The 26,764-nt window shown below is 42.8% G+C and overlaps 1 protein-coding gene across 2 annotated transcripts in view; it reads right to left on the reverse strand.

Annotated features, from left to right (window-relative positions):
* The window catches only part of arhgef4 (Rho guanine nucleotide exchange factor (GEF) 4), a 180,073-nt gene that overhangs the window by 88,437 nt on the left and 64,872 nt on the right, over positions 1-26,764 (reverse strand). The window contains exons 3-5 of one of the 2 annotated variants that reach the window (XM_030078832.1): positions 15,765-20,600; positions 11,222-11,479; positions 10,582-10,711 (exon numbers count right to left, since the gene is read on the reverse strand). In XM_030078832.1, coding sequence (XP_029934692.1) covers positions 10,582-10,711; positions 11,222-11,479; positions 15,765-20,600 — 5,224 coding nt within the window. Of the gene's footprint in view, positions 1-788; positions 1,627-10,581; positions 10,712-11,221; positions 11,480-15,764; positions 20,601-26,764 lie in introns of those variants that run through there. The other variant, XM_030078833.1, reaches the window with a different exon arrangement.

The raw sequence follows: 26,764 nt of genomic DNA on the forward strand, positions 1-26,764 counted from the left end.
TACTTCATGTTTGTCACACATTTTACCTTCAGAAAATTGCAGCTCCTGCAATTTAGATATTAAACTTGGCCAGGTTGTGATTTCAATAACATTTCGATCAACTGTTCAGCCCCGGTGCTTAATGGCTTTTGCATGTTGTAATGGCTGTGATACACACATGCACACTGATATTTAAAATGACAGCACTATGAGGATTTCCACTAAAACCAAACCCAAAAGGGATTCAACACAGATGAATTTAAGTTTTTTGTCAAGCAAAGACAGATTTTCCCTGAGAACTTGGACATCATCTGTTAAAGCTATGTGCACTATGCACATAGCAGATAAGCAGCCTGGTTTTGACTGGCATTCAGTCTGCGTGTATCCATTTGCCAGTCTAAGTGAACAGGAGTCGAGAAGAAAAGGCGTTGGTGTGGCATCGTCAACAAGAATGGCAAAGTAGATGGTATTTTCTGGCTCTTCCTGCATGACTGGAAAGCAAAGCAGTCGGCCCACCCAAAAATATCAATACAGCACCCACCCTGCCAGTGGGTGCCAGCTGAACGGTTGGCATGACGCAGACACACACTAACCCCATGTCAGTGTGTCAACATGCTGCTGTATTATGTGACAGTGTGAGCATAAACATGCATAAGACACACAGACTAGCATGTGTGATTATTACATTTATTTAATGTCATTCTGATAGTCATTTTTAAGAAATACCTGCAAGGCATGCGCAGCAATGCAGCATGTGTGTATCTGCATGTAATCTATAGCTTATGTCTGGGCATGTGTGTGTGTATTACCTGTGGTGGAGTGCAGACTCTCCAAGCTCCAATAGCGAGACAGGACCCCCCTCAGAGTGCCGCCCAGGCTACCACCTCCTCCACCTCCTCCCATACATCCCCCTACCCCGAGACCTCCGTCCCCCATCCCATCCACCCCTCCGCCAGTCGGGGTCCCACCGTCTGAGTCGGAGCCTGGTGACAGCCCTGAGCTGCCGCTGCCGCTACTGCCACAGCTGCCCCCAGGCAGCGGCACGCCCCCCTCTGAGCCCTGCTGGGTCCGCATCGCGATCTGGACCTGACGACAGGAGGCTTAATGCAAGCGGGCAGCGGAGCAGTTCTGTGGCAGTGGAAAGGAGAGGAGATGTCCAAGCAGGTGGGGTTTTTTCCCCCAGCAGGGAGATAGAGTGCAAAGGAAGAGCAGGAGGAGGAGGAGGAGGAGGAGGAGGAGGAGGGGAAGGAGGAGGAGGCCTCCTGGCCGATATCTGCCTTACTATTCGCTGAGGTAAGCTTCAGCTGTGAACTTACTGCCTGTTCCTCCCATCCACAGCACAGAGCTGCTCGCTGTGCCGCTCTGCTCTCATCAGCTCATACAGCCACTCCTCTTCCTCTCTCTCGCTTTCTCTTGGTCTCTTTATCTCCTCTGCACAGAGGTTCATTTCCTCACTCTAACTCACACAGTCCATCTCTCTCCCTCTCGCTCTCCCTCTCTCTCTCTCCCTCCCTCTCTCTCTCCCTCTCTCTCTCCCCCGGCTGACATCAGTAGGGGTCCTGAAGGGGGGTTCTCTGACTCGTCTGTGTCGTTTGCCTGGTAGCAACAGCACAGGCAGCTCAGTAATGGTGCAGTGTCCATTAACTCTTTGAAACCCAGGAGCCCATGAGCATTAAAGGTTAAAGTTAACCCTCATAACAAAATTCATTTTATTTCCTTTCATTTTTTATTTTTGAGGGAAATGTTTCACTATGTTTAATTAATTGATTGATTAACTAATTAATTAATTAATTAATTAATTAGTACTAATTTTGGATCATTTTGTGGTCAGTTTCCCCATGTTTTTGAAAGAAATCAAGTGAATTTGCTCAGGTTTCAAAGGCTTGTGAAATCTGACATCAGTGCAACACAACAAATCTGAGCCAATTCAGCATCACTGCTCTGATGTTTAAATATACAATTTTAATAATTATAAATAGTTTTCTTGTAATCCAAAAAACAAAACAAAACAAAAACCATTAACTTATGGGCTTTTTTATAATGTGAATTATAAAGTGAATTTGCTTAGATTTCAAAGGCTTAATGTGGTCAGCCTTCTGTTTACAATACTCTGGGCTTTCCTCAGCTCGCTCTGCCACCGGTCACTCACTCCGTCTTGCTTGGCCTTAAGGCCAATTTATGGTTCTGCATACGCGTAGCTTACGGAGGGTTTGCGTAACAAACCCTCCGTAAGCCTTTGGTGTTGGCACCAGGCGGAACAGGACCCCAAGCTGCAGCACGTTGAGGACCTGGGAATGATGATGTCTTGTCAGTGTTTCCCCACAAAACTAAAACTCTCCACTGAAATCCAGGGTACCAACAGTAAACATATTCACGCATACCTGTGTGGAATCTAACAAATCTCTACCTCTTTCCAACCTTATGCATCTCCGCACCTGTTCAACTGCTTTCATAGAAAATACCCTAAAAATAAATACAGTGTGTGAATGTTTGTGCATGTATGTATGCGTGTCAAGTGTATAGAGGCTGTTGGAAGCTGCTGATCCTTGTTAAAACTCTATTCATAAACTACTCATAGGCTTTGAAATCTGACTTAGAGACAGTGGGATTCGATACCTCTCTCTTAGCAAATCAATCTTATGTTGCTTATGCAGCCACACACATACACATACACACACACGCACACACACACAGCTTGTGTTGTTTTAATTCTTTTGGAATGGAAAGTGAGAGATTTATCCAATTTCTCAATTTTTCTCAATTTCAATTTCAATCAAAGTCCATGGAACTAAATGAAAATCTATGTCTATCTATGTCAATGTAGCAATCTCATGCAGGGTTAGGTTCCTTCATCATTAACAAAAGAGTACATCTCTTACTGCATATGTCTACAAATTCCTAATAAGAGAACACCCCAGTGTGTGATGTGACAAAACTGCTACTACATAACGATAAATCATCATTGAATCATCAAGCATCATGATTCAATTTCCTGCATTTCTATGCATTTTAATGGGTAGTTTGAACCACTTCATATGCACACCTTAACAATAGTACTGCACACAGTCCTATGCCTGAATTAATAGCCTACACCTCTTACTAATGCTGTATAACTGCTGCTCGTTGTATTAATATCCTACAACAGAACAGACATAGGATTACTATAAAGAGAAAATTTGTTGCACACGGGTGATACCATTAATATCCAGACTAACTTTTTCACAGGTAGCACTGGTGCCACCTAGCTTTTCATTTAGTAGCACCAAAAGAAATTAGGTAGCACCATATTTTTCTTTGTATAGCGTGTTATTAATGCACGACCTTATCAGCCTGCAGCGGACGGGCCACATGTCCTGCAGTACTCACACACCATGGTTTGTCCATCGTAACTCAACCACGGGAACTGCGCTAGCCATTGTTGCTGAAAAGTATACTTCTTCTTTCTCTCCACACTACCCTCCATCTCTTTTGCCAACCTGTCACTGGCCTCCTCTTCTCCAGTGTCAGAGGAATCTGACATTGTCGCTTCCCTATTTTCAGACCCTCCAGCATCAACAGCCTCCTCTGACACATTCTTTTTCTTAAAATAATCAACGATAGACCGCTTCATCTTCTTTGTTTAGTTTTTTTTAGCGGGATCGTCGGTGATCATTCAGTGAGCGCGCTGCGTGTACGCACGCGTGTAGCCTACGTCTGTGCACATCACACATTAAGACAGACATGCAGGCAGAGACAGGGAGCGAGAGAGAGGAGAGATAGGAGTCGCAGGAATGAGCCAGAAAGTAGCCTAATATTTTTATTATCAACCACAACCATTACTGCACTAACATAGCCACAGGAGTGATGAGAGAAAAATTTTTTTTTTTTTTTTTCACTAGTCCTCCTGCAAGTAGCACCGGCACGACCTAATTAAATTTTAACTCGCACCTTAAAAAAATTAGGTTGCATATGCGACCTAATAGGTCGCACGCTGGAGCCCTGCATAAAACGCCCCGATGGATCAGGTTAATTTCATTTGAACAACAGATTTCCTGAGCATTTATATGGGCTACGCAAACTTCAATCCACATGATAAAAATGAATCTACGGACCACCAAAGTAACGTTTGGCTGTTTAATTAAATCAACTTAAAATGACTCTGGCACGGTTAGAGGGGGTGTGCTCTAGTACGGTACAGACACTCATGCACGAGCACATACACTGTCACGCACGCAGCACGCGAACATGGATACGACGTAAATCATGCCGTCCTCCTGCTTCCGCAAAATTGTTTAATGCGCGCAGCGTGATTAACTGCGAATTGCGGCATTGCACAGTCAATAATGAACTGATAATAATAATCAACCAGATCCGTCAGACCTGACCGGGTGGCCATGTACACCGTGCTGGCCGGCACGGCCGGAACTATTCTATTGACAGTAGTAATAAATAGGGTTGGGACTTGTACATGTTTACACAGTTAGCCAATCATAAACGTTTAGGAAAAAAAAAACACTAACCGCGTACATGTTATTTTTTTCATCATGTGACTTTAAGTTCACTCGAGTGCGATGGCATCCACCAAAAATGGAAGCACTGTTTGGCAGTTTGTTTCAAAGAAATGTAAGTGGAAATACTGTCAAGTGTGTCACGCTGAATTAAGCAGCTTTCACACAGAGCGCGCACGGCGCAGACCTTGGCCAGCACAGCCATTCATTGTGTATGTGATCGCAGGGCGTGAGGGTGCACCGGTCTGCACCGAGCCGAGCGCAGTGCGAGGCTGGTGCTGCTGCCCATGTGCGCTGTGCCCAAGAGGAACATTTTTAACTTGGGCGCAGCGCCCTGTGAGCACACCTTGGTGTGTCACATAGGAGAGAAAAGTGGAATCGAGAAAAAACGTGGCAGATTTTGGCAGAACGGCAAAACAACAATGGAGGAATGAGAAAAAAATACAGCCTTCATTCATGTAACATAATTTATCAAGAAGCATTAGTTCAGCTAATTCATAAATTAAAGAACGTATTTGCCTATTTACATGGTTCATCCGAAGCTGTCGTATTGTCCGCCAGAGAAAAAGCGCGTCAGAACAGAAAACTACTTCCTAGCATCTGTTTCAGTCACGTAGCATCCAGCGCCAAATATGTGCATGTCGCACATGCGTGCGTCCTACTCTGAATGCACGTGCGCGCTGCTCTGTGCTGCTTTAGCCTTTAAGGGTAGCAGCACAGGCTCAATGGTAAACCACCTGCGGTGGAAACACCCGAACAGCCTGGAGACAGAGCCCAGCATCAGTGCAGGTGCGAGTGGAGGCCGACAACAGCAAGCTAGCATGATGGATATCATATCCAGAAAATGTGACAAGCCACGAAGCGAAGCAATTAACAACTTAATTGTGGTTGCAACTGTGTTATTTGAATGGTGACAGCACCCTTTAACAGTTGTATAGCGGCCAAAATCCACCAACTCTGAAGACACGTGCACACGCAATTATATGGTGCGTGTACACATTTAGAATTTTTTGTACACATTCCCACCCCTAGTAATAAATACGATTGGAAATACAGATTGAGTGATGCACAATCTGTGTTTTAGCCAGTTTGAACGACAAAAACGGTTTTGTGTTTTTAAATAAAACTGAATTGAACACAAAACTGAAATTGTAACCTTTCTGCCGTTAAGGTAGGTCAGTAAGGCCAACATACTACAACTTGATATTTTCTCCCTCTATAATAAAACTAAATTAAATATAAACCCAGTTAATGAAAATTGTTATGGAAAAAAAGCGAGTGGGCAGGGGAAAGCTTCCGATAATGTTGTCCAACATTACTGGAAGTGTAGCTCCACCCACTTGCTTTTGTTCCGCTATTTTTCACAGGTATTTTCACATCAACAGTGGTGAATTAAAATTCCGATACCGATTACTGAAAAATTTTGAATATTGGCCCCAATTACTGGTTATTCCTAACACAAACATAGTTCTTACCTAGGACAATGCAATGTGAATGAAATCACACTGGATGATGTCTAAAACCAGATGTGAATCCCTTGATTTCAGTCCTGTTTTCACTGAGGGTTGATGTTTACCTCTGTGAAGCTTTATTGCAGTGAACTGCTGCTTTCAAGTCCTTGCTCAAAATTCAGTGTTTTGCTCCGTCATCCCACTCACAATAAAGGCTGGAGGTGATCCAGCTGATGCATGCCAAGAATGAAAATGTCACAGTAATAGGAAAGGCGGCAGAGACAGCAGATGGAATGAAACAAAAGGAGGAGTGTGATACTAAGGCATAGCCTAGATACTAGAACAGTGGCACACATGCACAGAGGAAAAGTTCAAACAGTGGAGTTCATATGTCCTTCAAGCAGAAATGAAATGTTGAGGCAACCCCTAAAACTGGATCGCTGACATTTCCAGTGCAGGAGCAGCATACCACACCATGCTGGATGCTGAAAGATGCTCCTTTTATTTGTTTTAGATTTAGTTCATTTTCAAAATAAAATATCACAAAACAGTCTTTGCCAATGGGTTTTACCACATCCTAACTAAAAAAAACAAAACAACTGTAAAACAATAATCATTAATGAAAACTTATATATATATATATATATATATGTATATATATATATATATATATATATATGTATATATATATATATATATATATATATATAGATATATATAGATATAGATACATATATGTGTGTGTGTGTGTGTGTGTGTGTGTGTGTGTGTGTGTGTGTGTGCGTGTGTTTGTGTAAATATTATTACTACATATTTGCAATTAAATTGCATGAAAATGACCCTAAAATTACCAAATCATTTTGTTTAAAAAATTACACTAACAATTATCCGAAAAAGTTCAAAATAAATAAAAATAAAGTGAAAGGCTCCGCCCACAGGCTCCTGGGTTTCAAAACGGTAAAACTAACAGTTCTGTAGCATTAAATTAAAAAAGCACCCCATTATACCCCAGTCATGGTTTCAAAAGCCAGTGTGCTGAGGCATACCAGACACTGAAAACACAGCTGACTACCTGACTTTTGCCTGATCAAGCCATCATTACCAAAGGACTTCAATGACCTCAATGAAGATGAGTAGAGAGCAAAGAGATATATTATTGCTCAAATTAACTCAAATTAATGTTCCACAAGGGATTCTGTATGTTAATAAAAAAGCATTGCATGGGAAGATTCAATTGGGTTATGATGTGTGTGCTCTGTGCCATGATACATTGCAGACAGCTAGGACAGTGAGGCTGCAATGCACTTGTTTTATGATTCACCTTGCAATTCAATTTAGTCAAATGAATCCAATTATACAAAGGCCATCTGGAGCAAGACCACTGACCTCAATTTAGAACCACACAGTCGGCACCAAGAACTGCCTGACTGTGTGACTGTGTTTCAGAGCTCAGAGTGTGGGCATGTATGTGTAGCCTAACAAAAGAAATCTGTTCCACCACCCCTTATCTGATGTGTAAATATAAAATAATTATTAATTTTTTTCCGTTTTTACTCAAAGTCAATTTTATTTATATAGTGCATACAGAGTAAACTAACTGTGCTTCACATATACACACAAAAAAGTGAAAAAAGAGGGGGAAAAAACAATGTTCCGGTAATTCTACTAATGTTCCAGTTTTTTGTTTTTGTTTTGCTAATTTTAAATGAAATTAATTGGATTTGCTCAGGTTCCACATATTCCCAAGACATCACTGCAACACAAATATATCGACAAACAATTATTATGGCATCATGTTTTAATCTCGCCACTCTGAATGTATTTGGTAAGTATGACTCCTGGACAATTCCATAATGAATACCAGCCAATATATCTTTTCATATTAGAGTCCTGAGGGCAAAATAATCTCAAGAGGGGGCCCCGGGCTTAATGACAGTCAACTTGAGAGTCCAGAATATGAAAAAGTTCAAAACCCCTGTGTATATGTACATGTGTGCCCCAGACATGGTATCCATCTAAACAGGCTACGAAACCTGAAAACCGAAAACCTGAAATTTTGGCTTCCAGCAACTACGAAAACAAAATAATTTAGATAAAAACGAGTATTGTGCTACATTCTGTTTCACAATGATGCTCTTGTTTTGTCTTGTGTTGTAAATCCAGCGCACCCAATTCCTTTGAAGCAATGAGCTTTCTCAGACAGGCTGTGGCATGTTCAGTTCATCTTGAGCCAAGTTGATGTAGCAACAATTTGCAGTAGCTTTACTACTTTTAATAAAATGTTGCTTTACCTGTAGCAAGCTGCTTTTTCCATCAAGTAGCAGCATCTCAAGATTCGAGATGTGACGATATAGGATATTACCTTTATCGTCCCATAAAAAAAAAAAAAAAAAAAAAAAACACCTCCCAAAAGTTCATTGTGGGGAACTTCTATTATCGGGATAATTATAAATTAGGATAATTGTGAATATCCTCAAGAGTTACTTGAAAAAGCTGTCTAGCTTGCTAAGATAAAGTCCTATATTTATTTTCTGATTTATTTTGAAATGGCACAAGAGGAGGTCAAGTATGTCCAGTTTAAGAATTCTAAGCATATTTTGATGATTATCAGGATGATGTCGTGAATCGTAATTATGTTGGCTAAGATAATCATGACATGAAATTTTCATATCATCCCACCTCTACACACAACCAAGTGCTACTTGTGTCAGAATTGTCCTTGTGTCAGGATAATGGAAACAGACATAGAAGACACAACTAACACCTTGCCAGCTCATAGTACTTTTTTGCACTGAAACTTGCTTTCTGCAGTCAGTGCTTTCCAACCATGGTTAAGATAGCCCAGGGAAGAGTAGACAATTTTCTTCATGCATAAATGAGATTGGAGATAACTTCTTCATGGCTGCTCTGTTTACTGCAAAGAACACACACCCTTTAACTCTTACTGTGGTTACACACTGACTGCTTTATCAGCACACACCTCATCTGCCCTCGAGTTACACACACACACAGCAAAAGCACCCATAGCCAAAAGTGACAGCTCACTTCTCTTAACAGACCTGCTGCATTGCTGCCCAGAGTGATAGTGACACCTAAAGACAACATTATAAATGATGTTTCAGGAAGGGGTGCTTAAATGATAGGTTTAGTATTTTTTAACCCCGGCTGTATTGGCTACATTGAATCTCATCAACTGGGTCACAGCACTCACTGGTTTGGATGTGGAATGCTAAAATGTAATTTTTGTTCAGAAAAAAACAAACCCTTTGAAACAAAGAATTTGGTGTCCCTCTGGTATTCCTTTAAACATTAGCAGCAGCAGCTGGAAGCTTCTACTCGTTGTCAGCAAAAGCACACTGTGTTAAAAGATGGATTCATAACATCCATATATGAGGCTGGAAGAACTTCCATATATGTCATAAGTCCAAGGACTCTAACCAAGCAGAAAAAAATATCCCTCCACAATCAGACACACTATTTTAACACTGTTCCAGACAGGATCCCTCCTGTCCTGCCTGGCAGGCCTTTGGCAAGGCTTGGAGTTACAGTGAGAATTCACTGCAGGTAATAGGCTAAATCAGGGGCAGGCAACCAGGTGATTTCACAATTAGCTTCTCCTCTCTGCTTGAAAGTGAGGTAATCGGTGAAATCACCTGGGGTAGTTTTTGGTTGGAATGACAGCCTGTAGACTCTCGGCTCTCCATGGCACATGGTTGCCTACCCCTGGGCTAAATGAAGAACTACAGTGCTGGTTCTGAGTGAACCATGATACAGTCTCAAATGAGAATGCAATCTCAGATAAACTAGAAACTGTAACCTTGTATGTCTACAGCTAAAGTATACGGGCATATAGCACTAAATCCATACCTCATCATCAATTACATCCCTTACTCTCTTGATTCTATGAAGTGTAGCGGTTTGACCAGTCAACAAACATCTCAAAACCCCACAAAGGAAAGTGTTAGGTGAGAGCTGTACACACCCATTAGGGCCTATGTTCTCCTGTGGTACTGTCTTCTTACAGTACATCTCTAAATTACTTGAAGCAATATTGCATTGTTCACACACTGTCTGATTGATTGATTGATTGATTGAGCATTTATTTCGAACAGAACAGCAAAGAGTTTAAGATAAACATAAAAAAAAGTGCATATTCGAAAAGGAGTGAGAAGAAGTATAACTTATGTACTCCCACCCCTTTTTCACAAGTATTCAGTTAATGCACACCTACAATATATACATAATCCATATCCGTGTCAATACACATAGCATATATACACTTCTTTTTTTTTGGTATGCATCATTATACACATAATAATAATATCCCCCCACACAAACACACTCATGCATGTCTCAACTTCATATTCCTCATACTAATATTGTAATATATAGTTGCCATCGCCATACATTGTTGATCCATTGTCCTGTTACTACCACACCCTGTTGTTTCTGGACTGGAGTTTCCCTCATAAAAATATTGTCCAACAGACTTAGGACCTGCTTGACCACATGTCATTTTTTGACATATTTTGGTCAACTTAACACAAAGCCATCTTAACAGTAACTGGATCTAATTAAAAACACAATTCTCACGAGAGGTTTGAGACTGGAGCACCAGCTAAATGTCTAAAAATGAACAAGACTGAACTAGAGTTGGTACTTACAGGGGTAAGAGATACGTCTTCTCCAGCCCAGGCAATCAAGTCCAATGGGAGTACTCTGGGAGAAGCAGTGGGCCTTGAGGGGCATGCCCCGAAGGGCCTCCATGGGCTCCAAAGTGACTCCCCCACGCATCTATGAGAATGGGAGAAGGTAAAAGGGTTAGTGAAAATCAAATTTGGTGTCTGTGTGAAGCCCACTTTGTGTTTATATTACAATACCAAAGCCGCTATAGTCATACCCACTGACATTCTTTGGTCTAATAATGATGAACAATACATACACATGTACAAGACAAATACATAAATTGCTATGACTGAATGTATAAAGAAAAATGAGAGATGAAGGCTCATGTACAAGTGGAAGTGCAGAAAAGTGGGGAAAAAAAGTAGATGAGGCTCAATATGAAACTGAAAACAGGGCAAAGTGAAGGTAAAGGCACCCACGCTCCGTATCCAAGACATACTTTAATACTTTGTAGATAGAGAACACCAAGGACAAACAGACGTTCCACCAGGAACGAAAACAAGAGATATTTAGATGCAAAGCAGAGGAGGAGGTGAAGGAGGAAGCAGAAGATTGCAAAGGCCTTCAGAAGTTTGTTTGTTTGTTTTGTCAGCTCTCAGTGCTGTGGTCATTTCTTACTTTATCCAGGTCTTCAGGTAACAGTGTGCAGAGTTGACACAGGCTCCCCCTCACAGCTCTGGCCAATTTGCGCTTGCGTTTCTTTTCTTCTTCAATCCAGAGGTCATCTGAACAATGTTGCCGTTGATGCTGGCCCATATCCACCAAGTAAGCGGTCCTCAGCCCACTTGGGACTACCGAGACCTTCACATCACCTTTCGCCTCCAACAGCCTCCGTGTTCTGGATTGGCTAGCAGGTCGTCCACCATTTTGTGTGCCCTTTTGAGTGCACAGTTAACTGGTTAGTCAGACAATCACCTTCTCAATGCCATCTCTTCGTCCTTACAGTCCCTCAGATGCAGTGCAATACTGTGAGTACCTGGAATATCAGTTTGCTACTGCAATTTAGCGGTATAAAAATGGGATGTGGAATTACTAATGGGTTACTTTGGATAAAGGGTGACTTAATGTGGCTTAATGTTACTGTTGTTATGAGTTTCTATGAAATAAAAACAGGGTAGTGATCTCACAATTCAATTTAATCATGATTCTTTAATTAACCATTATTCAGTTATTAACTGCAATTTGTGATGCTTGCGTGTTTACAGCCATAAAGGCTAAAATTTGAAAAACACTAGCCATAACTAAGAAACAAAATACTTACATCAATCAATGCAGTTCCACTTCTTTCTACTTGTTCAGATCAACAGAACAAGCATCACTCTTTATTTTGTGGAATCAGTCAAAATTGTACAACATACTGTATCTTCTTCATATAAGTGCAATTGGAACAACATATAGTGTTAAGCTAAATTGTGAAAAGAAATGAGAAATTGACAAACTGAAGTGGCTTCATTAACATTTCACCCCTTCAGCTATGCAATCTGATAAATAATTTAGTGCTGTGCAAAACTTTTAGGCAGATGAGGAAAAAATGCTGCAAAATAAAATGCTTTCAAAAGAGAAGTGTTAATAATTAATTTTTATCAATTAACAAAATGCAAAGTGAATGAACAGAAGAGAAATCTAAATCAAATTAATATTTGGTGTGACCACACTGCCTTCAAAACAACATCAATTCTTCTAGTTCCAGTTGCACAAATTTGGGAATTTTGTAGGATTACAAGCAGGTGTATGATTAACCAATTATAACAGGTGATAATGATCATTGTTTTCATATGTAGGTTGAAACACAGTCATTAACTGAAACAGAAACAGCTGTGTAGGAGCCCTAAAACTGGGTGAGGAACAGGCAAACTCTGCTACAAAGGTGAGGTTGTGGAAGACAGTTTCATGTCACAGGTCATACACCAATGCAAGACTGAGCACAGCAACAAGAAACAAGGTAGTTATACTGCATCAGCAAGGTCTCTCCAAGGCAAAGAAGTGAAAGCAGACTGGGGTTTCTAGATGTGCTGTTCAAGCTCTTTTGAACAAGCGCAAAGAATTGTGCTTCATGCTTACTTCCCTTTGAAATCGGAGGATGTCCAGCAGCGCCATCAGCTCTGCGCCAATACGACCCAGGTACACCCATCCACTGTTTGGAGAGGTCTGGCCAGAAGTGGTCTTCATGGAAGAATTGTGGCCAAAAAGCCATACCTACAAGTGACTCAACTATGCATGAAAACATAGGAACTGGGGTGCAGAAAAATGGTAGCAGGTGCTCTGGACTGATGACTCAAAATGTGAAATATTTGGCTGCAAGTTTGTTCGCTGAAGGGCTGGAGAGTGGTACAATAATGAGTGTCTGCAGGCAACACTGAAGCATGGTGAAGTTTGGGGCTGCATTTCAGCAAGGGGAGTTAGGGATTTGGTCAGGATTAATGGTGTCCTCAATGTTGAGAAATACAGGCAGATACTTCTCCTTCATGTAATACGATCAGGGAGGCATCTGATTGGCTCCAAATTTATTCTGCAGCAGGACAATGGCCCCAAACATACAGCAAATGCCATTAAGAACTATCTTCAGCATAAAGAAGAAAAAGGAGTCCTGGAAGTGATGGTGTGACCCCCCACAGAGCCCTGATCTCAACATCATCAAGTCTGTCCGACATTACATGAAGAGACAGAAGGATTTGAGCCAGCCTACATCCAGAGAAGATCTACAGTTAGTTCATCAAGATGTTTGGAACAACGTCCCTGCCAAGTTCCTTCAAAAACTGTGTGCAAGCATACGTAGAAGAATTGATGCTGTTTTGAGGGTAAAGGGTGGTCACATCAAATATTGATTTGATTTAGATTTGTCTTATGTTCATTCAATTTGCATTTTCGTTATTGATAAAAATAAACTATTAACACTTCTATTTTTGAAAGCAGCATTTTTTCACACCTGCCTAAAGATTTTGCACAGTACTGTATATTTCAATGCAAATAGAGCAATCTGTTTGACATGAGTGTAAAAGGAAATTATGAACAAAAATACTAAGTAGCCATGGCTTTTGTATGTGTGTATATTTTCAATACAATCTCTGTGCAATCCTGTTGGCTTTGCTCAATGATAGCTGTTTCAGTTAAGTGCTAAAAACATGCATAAAAAGATAGACTTTTTACACCATGGAATAAATAATTGACAAAAAATAAATAAATAAATAAAAATCAGGAGGGACCACAGAAAAGCCTGTTAAATTCAAAACGGTTGTTAAATACAGAATGATTCCTATTACTATACAGGTGCACATCATTTTGGATCAATTCATTCTTGTGACAAAAATCAGAGTTTAATCCATCTAAGACAATGTTTTTTTCTGATCTCAGATTCATCAACCAACACCTCCAATTCACAATCAGAGTCTGAGTTTTTCATTTTGACAGTTTTTAGTTGCTTTCACCATCGTTTGACAGAAAAATAAACTCAGTCATTTTATAGTCAGCTGCGTATTGGTTTCATACATCTGAAAATTTCTGTGTATATGCATTTTCCAAGTTTCATATGTACACCACCTTTTAGTGTGAAATCCAAACACGAGACCTCTGCTCAATAGCATCGGATGTACCCACTAGGGGGAGCTAGCCCTTAAGTTATCCTATGCTTGCTATATTCTCCAATACTATTGTAAGCGCTGGCAGGAATGTAGAATGAGGGCAGCCAGCAGAATGGAACTCTAAAACGGGAGGAGCTGACTCCACTGTTTCTCTCCTCCTCTTCCCTTCCAAGAACTACCAAGAAAGACGGACTTGTTCTCTCTCCCAACCAGATACCAACACTTAAAGATACACTGGCAACCACCCTCAGACAGACATAAATACACACACATGCAGAGACAAAGAGGACAAGAGAGCGACAGATTAACTGGCAATGGGTTTTTTTTCCCTTATTCTATCAAAGCAGGAGTGAGGAGGAGGCTGTGAAGGGGAGTGTAAACACTTTTCTCAGAGAGCTGGAACCCCATCAGCATCTTGATTGAGGACCGAACAAAGTCTTTTTATCTACAGAGTCTTTTTATCTACAGAGATTTGTAATTATGCTCAGCAAGCATAAAACATTCACACAGACACACTGAATCTCTCAAACAGGAAGTGTTACTGTAAAATTATTAGCAGTTTACAATATTCCCGCATCAGGTTTTTTCTGATATTTACAAATTTAAGATTATGTAAGGAGGCATATATCTAATTTTGAAATCTTGGACGAGCATGAGTCATGAGTCATTGGAGTCATTTTCATCAGATCCTACATAACAGAGCTCTCCTGAACACAGCGGGATTCACACAGTCATGGGCGGACAAGCTGAATATAGAACTAAAAGATGAGGTCTGGGATCAGTGTTCATGCATGATTGTTATGATTGATACATGAGGTTCAGTCAATGTCAGACATAACCTTATACACTTTAAAACTCTATTACTTGAGGGAAAAGTTACACAGCTTTTTTTCTGATGTGTCACCTGTTTGCAATCTATGTGAATCTAAGGTCTGTAATTTAACACATTCTTTCTGGTCATGCAGTAAACTTTACAAATATTGGATAAGCATTGTCTCGCAAAGGCTTTTGGGAACTGTTGGGAATCTGATCCACAACAAGCTCCCTATCTTTTGCCAATAAAAAATGGCTGTTTTGTTTGGAATGGTAATTGCAGAAGAGTTAATCTTGTGACTGTGGAAAATGGACTTTGTACCTACGTATGATTTGTGGCTGAGAGAAATGGCAAATACATTACATCTGGAGAGACTAAGATTTAATAATGAAGATTGAGAATTGTTTGATAAGATCTGGGACCGTGTTCTGAAATTTTTTCAAGATAAGGACTGATTGTGTACAATGTAAAGCACCTTGCTATGAGTATGCTCTTTTCTTTTTCATTGTGTATATACACTTTTGTATTCCCAAAACTGCTATGTATTTAATTTAATTATGACTGTGGTTATTGTTGTTGTTTTCCTTTTTTTGGTTCTGTTTTGTTTTGTCTGTCTGTTGTTTGTGTTCCTGCTATGCTGTCAAAACATTATATATGTAATAACAGGAACTGTCACACAAGACTAACAATAACATACATTACATGTACATATATTGTTTACGCTTAGCTTTTTTTGAATTAGCATGTGGGGTGACATATTAACTCTTACCTCTAATGCACTGATGGAGCCAACAGTATACAGGCTGATGTGTGACTGGCTGTCAATTCTGCCCTCAGCTGCATCCAGAGGGCTGAGCGAAAGACCCAGAGGACTAGCTGTGGGCTTCAGAGTCTTTGGCCTCTCAGGAGGGTCTGTCAAGCCCTCCACGCTTACCGACTGGCCCAGAAGGATAGGGGAGAGGGTGTTGGTCCTTGCTGAATGTGGGTAGCGGAAAACTCTGCGCTGGGCTGCTGGCCTGGGGCTGTTGGGTTTAGGGCTCATCGGCCGTAGAGGGCTTTCTGTCAGACCCACACTAGCTACTGAGGGGGACCTGGCCGAGAATGGACAATATTTCTGAGACAGAGTGGCCGGTGAGCAGGGACTCAAGGGTGAAAAGGGGCTGGTGTCATTGGGTGGTGGGACCTCAGAGTCATCTGAGAGCAAAGGCAGGACAGATTCAGACAATGTGATTGGGAGACTATTCGGTGAGCATTTTCTCCTCTGGCCCTCAGATCTGCAGCCCTGTGGCATAGCCTTTCCATTACCCTGTGGGACCCTGCGTTTGGAGAGGGGATCAGTGTGGCAAAGTGTCCTGAGGGAAGTTGGTGACCCTGAGATGCTAAGCCTGTCGATGAGTGAAGAAGACATTAAGTCCCCATGGTTCTGGCCAGGAACAGTTCTGCTGCATTCTCCATCTGGCACTGAGAGAGTCCTTCTCAGTAGCTCAGCCTCCTTGGTTTTCTTAAGCTTCCTCCAGGACTGTTTGGCTTTACTAGAATCCCCTTCAGTGCCCAAACTAACCTGCTCGTCATTCTCCTTATCCATGGAGCGTGACTCAAACAGGCTGGAGAGGGACTTGTGGGCTTGGGCAAAGCGCAGGCGGATGTTCAGACTATCATTACTCTTACTTCTCTTATAGTTTTGTCCGTCAGGTGACTGGGCCTGTCGGATATGGGGGCTGTCTGGGCTGAGTGCTCCTTTGCCCTCCCCACCACCCCCTTGGCTGAAGAGTTGGCGGACATGGCGGGTGCGTGGGGTGGATGGGAAGAAACCATACTCCTCCTCATCAGTCTGCTGGCCCATCTGGATGATACTGCCCTTGACAAAGACCTCATCATCTGAGTTGTCCCCCTGCCCCTCCTGTTCAGGAAGACGGGACCTACACAAGAACGACTCATCTCCTCCATCAGATAACTCCCTAGATGACTCCTCACCCTTGACACCCTTCCAGCTCTTAGCCTTCCTAAAAGAAGGCATCTTAGCAAAGACGGAAAACTTTGAGCCCTTGTTTCCCATCTGGTTGCCTTTTATTTTGCTCTTCTTTGCCATTTTGTCAAGGCTGGCATTCTGGGATGAAATGGGAAGGCCAAATTCATCTGTTTCTTCACTGTTGGTGCTAGTTGTGTTGTAGGACACAGTCATGGGCCTACAGTGTATGTCACTACTCTCTCGTAGCACAGGCAGAATTCTGAGGTTATCAGGTTCTGGGTTTGCCAGGTTCAAAAGAGGCTCTAACTCAGCAGTAGTTAAAGTTTCTTCTTCATGCTCTGGTTGGCAGTGTGGACTCTTGGGAATGAACATGTCCCCTGAAAGATCAACAATATCCCTGTCTTTCTCAGCAGGCCTCATGTTCTCATGTTTTTTATTTGTTTCAATTTTTGATTCATCCTCAGCTATCCCAGAATTCTCCTGTGGACGCTCAGCCTCCAGAATTGGCTCTAAGTTACTAAGAGTGAGGAGGTTGAGGCTTACATCAGAGTGTGGGTACCCGACTATCCTCACACCATGCCAAGGAACTGGTGAGCATGTCTGTGTGTACTCCCCATACTCCTCAATCAATGTATTTTCTTCAAATGATTCTACTGAGCTGCTTCTTCTTCTTTCAGATGTGTGAGTACATGGCTGGCTATAGTACTGACCTTTCTCTTTGCACTTGCTACCCAATAACAAATCTGTACTCTCTAAATATGATACTAAGGGCTTAAGGCCTTCTTTTTTGTGTGTGTTTGAGTAAGAACACTTTGCATCTAGATTTTCTACAACATTCCCACAGACATTGTCTATTTGGGTGTAAACAGTTGCATCCTTAATACTGTTATCTCTCTGAAGTTTTCCTAGGTCCTCCAGTTCAGTGAGGCTAAAATGATGGTGCCTGTCCAGGACTTCCCCCAGCCCAGCTGACTCCTCACTGCTCAAATAGGGTTTGTAGTCCAGTGATGACAGGAACAACTCCGATTCTTCCTGGGGCTTGTCCACAACATCCAAAAGGTTAAAGGTCACTTGTGTTGATGGCTCAACTGGGAGGGGGACTGTTTTCTCTATACTTTCTAAGCTATGGTAGGTTCCCTGTGAGAACCAGGCTGCAGTCTTACCTCTCTCCACCCCCTTTGCACTGGCCTTGGTATTATTGTTGGAATCTGACAACAAAGAAAGAGAGGCCTCCGCACTGCAGAGAGTTTGAGGAATCTTTATCTCCAGCTGGACTTGCTCGCAAAGACTAGAAAATGTGCTGACAGTGGTTTCTATGTTTGTCAAGGAACTGGCCTCTTGATCTGGCTGTTCTGTGCGATTGTCCCGAATAGGCTCAGTAGCAGTAGGACCTGCTGATGTTTTTCCTATCTCAATAAACACATGCTGAGTAGAATAAGCATCTGGATCATTGGAGAGTGCTATGGGAATGACTCCCAGGCTGTTGTGCTCAGATAACTCTGTTGTGCCAGTGTTAGACTGCGTGGGACTGACTGTGCTAACTTTTACAACTTGTCCCTGATCAAGATAGTCACAACTGCCTTTCCCCTCCAGCTCCTTATTTTCCCAGGGAAGAGAGAGTGATCCTGCCCTCCTACCCTCTCCCTCGGACATCCCTGATAACAGGGAGGAGAAATCTTCTGTTCCTAGGTTGTTAGAGAAAACTAGTGAGTTATCTGAAAGGGGGTGAGAAGACAGACATTCTTCGGACCGTTTACCAGTGTCAGACTGGGTTTGAGCTGGCCCTAGTTGTACAGAGCCTGACTGGGCCTTATCCAACAGTTTCTCGTCTGGTGGAAGCTGCCTGTGCGTGGGTATTTCTATCACAGCAACACTGTGGTTCAAGTGCTTAGGAATCAAACCCTGGGTTTGACCTGTAACTTGCCAAGGATGTGACCTTGAGTTCTGAGTTTGTTTTTGTTTTAGATCTGGTTGCTTCTCTATGAACTCCTTCCTGTCTGAGCCAGCCAAGAGTACAGGTGAGGTGAGCTGGGATATCTCTTGAACTGCAGACAGGCCAGCAGTGCAGGAATCTAATGGAAAAAGGTTTGTGGTCTCTGTGGAAAATGTAATAGAGGAACAGATTTCATTTACTGTCCCAGATGATGTAGTCCCCTCTGTTGTAGCCCCAGCAGACCCACCATGCTCTGCCTGGTAGGCGAGACCCGATACCCACGCCTCATCATTGGGTTTTGTTGTACTTGCACTGACCTGAGGGTGGATCTCTGACAGGACTCTGTTGGGGCTCTCCTCGCATGGACTACGTGAACAGCTAAATACAGCTGGCAAATTGATGACAGTGCCAAATGTGTCTTTATGTGGTACAATATTAATGGTTGAGGCATGTGCTTTTGCAAAGTCAGCATGTGTCAAAACAGACTCTGTAATTAGCTTTGAGTCTGCGTGTTTTGAGTCAAGTGTGTGGTACCTCTGCGTGGGTGTACATGACTTGGATTTTTGTGTACTAATTACATCTGTGAAATGTGTATCTAATCTGTACACATTATCTATACAGCTTCTCTCTATTTTGCTTTGTGTTTTTAAGCAATATGTCTCCAAACTCCCACACAAGTCCCTTTTCTTGTCATTGTGCACTTTGTCATGTATCTCTCTAGTTTCACTGATTAAACCTTGATGACTTCCACTCCTTCCCTGTCTATTATGTCTATCATTACAGTCACTGCTGTCTGTGTATGAATCTATATATTTTTCTACAGAGTAAGTGCTCAGCAGATCTATACTCTTGACTTCCGCATCCTGAAGATTGCATATCTCTACTCTATCTGTGCTCTTATTTACAATTGTGTTTGCTGTGTGAAACCTTGTGTCTTGTCCCACTGTGTTTTGTTGCTGTGGTGTCTCCACACTCCTGTCTGTGCTGTCTATTTGTATTGTGCATGTGTCTGAATCTATGGATCTTCTCTGTCTGCTAGTATAGCTTTCTCCAGGCTGCGCTTGCACATTCACTTCCTGAGTGCCTGGCAGGGTATTTACCTCTGTATCAACGGCATCTGTGTTATGTTGGCTTTGTACATGTAAACTGTCCGTCTCTGTGCTGTGCTTGATTTGTGTGTCCATGCAAACAGCTTGTAAACTGGACTGGTTGTGATGTGAGTCTGAGCTTAGTTTCTCTGTACTCAGAGGGGGTTGAATCTCAACCGAGCCAAGTTCCCCAGGGCTGAGCTCCAGGTTGATGTCTGTACTGTGTACTGTATCCACATGGTTCTCTGGGCTTTTCCTCCTGTTACAACTGGGCTGTCCAATATGAGTCTCCAGAGTGTCTCTGTGGGCGTCCCTTCCTGTAACAGACTCTCTCCGCCGTGCTTTACTCTGTCTGGTGTGGAGGTTGAAGCCTGCTGCTCGCCGACCAGCATAGGTCTCTTCTGCTCCCAACAGCACCCCCAGGCAGTCCTCGCCGTCTAGACTCAGATCTGACAGGGTGTCGCTGTGCCATGAGCGAGAGTCAAAATACTCATCTGACGTGTCGCCCCCCCCAACGCTTCTCTTACACCATTCCTGGGAATCGGCTCCCAAATCCCCCTCCTCTAAGCCTAATCCATCCGAGTGGTGAGGGGAGTCTTCAAGGGCTTCCTGAGTCTGTGGAAAAAGCAAACAGAGAAGAGACTGAGACCTAAATCAATGAGAGAACAACACTGGGTGGGTGGAGGTGGGGGGATTAGCCTGACGCTAATAAGAGTCTCAGAGCTGATCCTGATATAGCCACTGACAAGGGAATACAATGCATACAGGGAAGTCAATTATGGGGGGTGAGGGGCACGATTCTTCATTTAAATACTACACTCAAACAAACAAACAATGCTGAAAAATCAAAATTGTAGTTCCAAACCCAGGCCACATTGTAACAGTGGATTCTGAAACTGTGCTGCAAATTTGTAATAACTTTCCAAAATGTATCAACTCTTTCCTCTATTTCGTAATAATGAGCACATTTTGTAATAACTTGTCACATTCTGAACAACCTTGAAGGCAAAATCTAACACATTTTCCAGAGAGTATGGCTTGGACTGCTGGTGGGTGTGTCATGGAGTGGACAAGCTGCAGTTGAATACTCAATAATACTAAAAAAGTGAGCAATCAGCCTCAAGAGGGAACTTTTTTTTTTTTTTAATAGCATAATTTATCTGTGCACAATTTCAGCAAATAATAAGATGTGGCACTATATATGAAGAGATCAATTAGGGCATATTATTACATGAGGCACAGAATTATTTCAAATGTAATAAGTCACAAAATGGGTGTTATTACAAAATGATGGAAAAGGTTACAACTGTTTGGAGAGTTATTACAAATGCAAATGTTCTACTTACTCTCCAAAGACTCCACACGCCAGCTGTACCCAACACTAGAGCACAAAGGCGAGCTGAAACCCAACTCAGCACTGCTCCCATGGAGTCCCTGTCACTCACACACACTTGTAGGATCCTGATTTGTCACAGTGCCCATGGTCGTGACTTCCCCTCTCAGTTTTCCCTCTATTTTCTGTCTGTTTATCTTCCATGATCACTAGTCATCCTTGCTAAACTGGAGTCCAATGAAGGGGGAGATTGCTGTGGTTGTCCGTATTAAAAGTCTTAGATTACAGACCCAGCTCTCTCTTTACAGAAATCTACTCTACCTGCAGCGACTGGCCTTGACAATGAAGCCTCCCAGCAAGATAAATGTACAGAAAAAGGAAAGCTTCCCCGTTCACCACAAGTTAAAGATGTGGTTACGCTGAGGCAGCCGAGACTTAATGTAACCTCAAGCAGCAGGTACACAGTGATCTCTCGCTCTTATTGAGTACAGCCACTTAGAAGCCCTGCTATAAATACAGAGCAGTCCTGGGTGCTGGAGGACAGCGAGATTATGCAAATCACACTAGAAAACAAATGCTAAAAGCCTCTTGGTTGCAGACTTGAGTAACTTTCACCGACTTTTTGCATTTAAATTGTGCTTCACTGATTTGGGAACAGTGGAGATTATACCCATCAAAGCTGCCAACCTTGATCTTGTGGTGTCATTGTATGATATACAGTGCATTCAGAAAGTATTCAGACCCCTTCACTTTTTTCAGTTTTGTTATGTTGCAGCCTGACGCTACAATCTTTTAAATTTAGATTTAGATTTTAAATTTAGATTTTAATTTTAGATTTTTCTCTCATTAATCTACACAAAGTGTCCTATAAACAAAGTGAAAACAGACTTTAAGAACTTTTTGCAAACCTCTCTTTAGTTATTTCCACTTATTTGTTATCTTTAACTTAATGTACGATGATTCATTTGGATTTCAAACTCAACTGTTTACGTTTCGTAATTTTGAACTTAAAATCATTCACTGTCTTGACTGTGGGAGAATTGTCAGTGTTCACTCAACTCAATCTTGGCAGTTATTGGAAGTGATAGAGTTTAGTTTCCCAGAATGCTTTTGGGCGACAGACACTTAATGAGCCCAGTTCATTGTTGTTTGCCTCATGTTCCCTATTTAGTTCTTTAGTTTGTAAGTGCATTGCTTCTCATGTGCTCTTTGTGTTGTGATGTTGTGAAGTTTAAGGATGATTTCACATTATTTGTGCACCATGAATGCTGTTGTCTATTCTTTTGGTGCGTCACCGTCTGCTTATGTAATCGGCTGTATGATAACTGGGTTATGCTACACAACATGGACTATCTGAGTCTTTACTACAAACAACATCAACACTATGGTAGAAACTATGTCCAAACCAGGGAAACATGCCAAAAAACACTCCACAGCTGATGCCAGCAGTGATGCTAAAGTTAGCATAACAGTGACATACATTTTGGATCTGCTTGAACAACATCAGGCAGCACTTACTGCAGACTTCAAGTCTTCATTTTCAAATCTGGACATCAAGCTGGATAACATCCAGGCCATAGTCTCAGGGCCAGAGACAGCTTAAATCTCTCGCATCTCCAGCCACCGTCTGGAGCAACTTGAGGCCTTACCAGAGTCAACTGAGAGCCCACGTCCCACCGCCTTACTCTCTTACATGCACACCTTGTTCCTGTATTAACTGGAATATTTGCAATATTCTGGTTGCGCACGTGTCATGTAAACACACACTGAACCTGATTAAGGTCATATTCCGGTTGGAGAGAACTGAAGAGAAAGACCCCTGGCATATGCCTGTTCCAACCGGAATATTGGGGCATGTAAACACCTTAGTCAGAAAATGCCCTGAGCCGGAATATTCAGTCACGACTGCGCATGCTCGACCTGCAAGGAATTCTGTGGCGTCTTTGTTGCTATGGTTACCTGCAAGCGGGGAAAACGGCATGGCGAACAGCAGCAAGAGCCAGGAGACTGCAGTCCGCCTTCAGCTAATGAAAGACTTAAATATCATGGAGGATATCGATGGGAGAAAACATAGAACTACTAGAAGAAGACTTCTTCATCTGTATTTCCGGCAGACCAGACGCCTATACGCGTACTGCTGCCCCCCGTGGCTGAGTGTCGCATTACATAAGAGAGTGGAATACGCCGAAACACGGGGACATGCCAAGTAACATGTAAACGGAATATTCCAGTTGCCGCGGCGCAGTTACCTTAGCTGGAATATTGACCCGAACCGGAATATGGTGTGCATGTAAACGTACTCATTATTATTAAAAGCAGACAATGTCGGGGGCACCCGGGTGGCTCACTGGTAAAGCGTGTGTACCACGTACCAGGGCTTAGTCCCAATCGCAGTGACCGGGGTTCGAATCCGACCTCAGGTCCTTTGCTGCACATCATCCCCTCTCTCTCCCCTGCCTTTCCTGTCTATCTCTACTGTGACTGTCAAATAAAGCAGAAATGCCAAAAAAAATAATCTTAAAAAAAAAAAAAAAAAAGCAGACAACATTACTCTGAACAGAGTAATGTTGCTAGTTCAATGTTTACCATCGCGGCTCGCAGAAGGCTGCTCTGACGATGTGCTAACATCTGTGCTAACTCGCTCTGGCTCCGCCTCATCATCGAGCCGTGGCTCGGTCGGCTCGCCGGGGATGCACTCCCCTCGGCCTGGGGGTGAACGAGCGGGCTCGTCGTCTCCTCCAGTGCTCCTCCGACTTCAGAAAAAGAAAGTGTCCAACATTTTTTGACCCTTTCTCCCTGACATGCCGCATAGAAGTTGTTAGTGTGTAGACAGGTAGAGACAGGCAGTGGTTTGGGGGGTTCAGGTGATGGAAAATACACCTGACCTCTCACCCCCTATGTGTTCACGTGTCGACCATACAATGTCGCCATTGCGCTTTCAACCGTATCACCAGATGCAGTTAAAAGCTCTATATACCGTCTTTGGTATCACTGTTTCTGTGGCATAAAAAAAACTATTTAAAATAAATAAACAAACGACGCTTAGCCTGGCGGGGGGGCAAGAAAAGCCTGGTGGCCCGCCAGGCCTATAAAGCACTGGGGAAACCCTGGCCTCTATTACTATGCAAAGTTACTTTATGAGGGCAGGAAATATCATAGCATGGACAAAACGCTACTTATGAATGTATTTACTATGTTACAAGTATATTATTACGATAGGATAAACTAAATTAATGTAAATTTCACAATTTTAAATTACACACAAAATTACTGCCAAAACAGGTGGCTGACTGATCACATAAGAATTTGCATGTGGCTAAACCTCCTGTTGATACCGGACTGATATACAAACCATCCATCTCCCAAACTATCTTGAACAACTTGAAAATGATCACACACCTACAGTTATTGCTGATCACTCGTAGATGGCCAGGAGTGTCTTAACAAATCCCAAAACATGCAGTACAGGAGTCAATGCGTAGTACATGTTTTAATGTTTGCCCCCCTATAATGGGAGTTGCTAGTTAGCTGGAAGACTAGGCCCTTACATAGCAAGCATATGCTCAGAGCTAAATGCTGGTCCGCCCAATCAGAGGCCACACTACAGGACGCACTGAGTGACGTAGACTGGGACATGCTTCGGGCGAGCTCGGATGACGTCAACGAGTTTATGGAAGTGGCTACGTGCTTTATATCCAAGCTGTTAGATGATACCATTCCTATGGTGGCTGTGAAGGTTTTTCCTAATCAGAAACCATGGGTGGATAAGTCTATCCGTGAGGCTCTGAAAGCACGTACCGCTGCCTATAATGAGGGACTCATCACTGGAGATATGTCACCGTACAAAGCGGCAGCCTACAAGCTCAGGAAAGCGGTGAAAGCGGCTAAGAGGCAATGCGGACTGCGGACAATTACAAATTATAGTGGACGAGTGAACACCTCGGCTGTTGTGGACTCCTCACTGGCAGAAGAGTTAAACACCTTTTTCGCTCGCTTTGAGGCTGGCGGCGCTAGCGCTAGCGCTGGGGCGAGCACAATCGAAGCAAGTGACCTGACCGGTGAGGAGGACCGCCCACTCTCGCTCTCGGAGCACGACATAATGAGAGCTCTGAGACGAGTAAACAGCAGGAAGGCAGCCGGCCCAGATGGCATCCCCAGGCGTCTGCTAAAATCATGCGCTAACCAGCTAGCACCGGTGTTCACAACCATATTTAATCTGTCCCTGGCCCACTCTGTCGTCCCCACCTGCCTAAAAAAGTCCACCATAATCCCTGTGCCCAAAAAGACCAACCCAGCCGGTCTAAATGACTACCGCCCTGTAGCTAAGTAAGTAAAGTAAGTAAGTAAAATTTTATTTATATAGCACCCTTCACAGTACGAATACACAGAGTGCTTTACAGTAAAAACAGATAAAACAAAACAGTCAGGTGACCGTCACATCATTATTAACATAGACATCACCAACAACAAAAACATCATCAACAATAACGCCATAGCTATGCATAAGAGGCAGTGCAACATAAAGTGCAAGTGCATTATCTCACCAGCAAGAACGAAGCAGACCATACACTGTACAAATGAAAATAAAAGAACCCGGGGAAAGCGTAACCTCAGGCCTATGTTAAGAAGGCTAGCCGGAAAATATGTGTTTTAAGCTGCTTTCTAAAGCTATCCACCGTCTGGGCAGCTCTCAGAGCCTGAGGAAGCGAGTTCCAGAGGCGTGGTGCCACTGCTGAAAAGGCCCGATCACCTTTAGTTTTTAATTTGGTGCGGGGCACTACCAGGAGCCCCAGGTCAGCTGACCGCAGAGAGCGACTGGGGGTGTGATGGTGGATGAGGTCACAGATGTAGCTGGGAGCAGAGCCGTGGATAGCTTTAAAAGTAAACAGTAGTACCTTGTATTGGATTCTGAAGTGAACCGGTAACCAGTGTAGGGCGGCAAGTATTGGTGTAATATGACATGATTTCTTAGACCTGGTGAGTAATCTGGCAGCTGCATTTTGGACCAGTTGGAGACGGTTTACAGATGCTTGGTTTAAACAAGTGAAAAGTGCGTTACAATAATCGAGCCTGGAGGAGATAAAAGCATGTATGGCCATCTCCAGCTCTGAGTGCGAGATGACAAGACGCAGTTTGGCAATGTTTCTTGAATGAAAAAAACAATTTCGACTCAGAGACTTCACATGATTATCCAGGAGCATTAATTGATCAAAGTGTACACCAAGGTTCCTGATACTAGGACGGGCGTTGTTCTTGAGGGGGCCCAGGTGTTCAAATACCCTGGCTGTGACACTATCAGGGGCAATGACTAGCACCTCGGTCTTGGCCGCATTTAACTGAAGGAGGTCGTTCGCCATCCAGCCCTCGATGGCGGCCAGACACTCCAGCAGAATGCTGAGACTTTGCATATTCACAGGTTTGAAAGAGAAATGCAGCTGGATGTCGT

The sequence above is a fragment of the Myripristis murdjan genome, chromosome 20 (assembly GCF_902150065.1).
Source record: "Myripristis murdjan chromosome 20, fMyrMur1.1, whole genome shotgun sequence".
In the NCBI taxonomy this organism is placed as follows: Eukaryota; Metazoa; Chordata; class Actinopteri; order Holocentriformes; family Holocentridae; genus Myripristis; species Myripristis murdjan.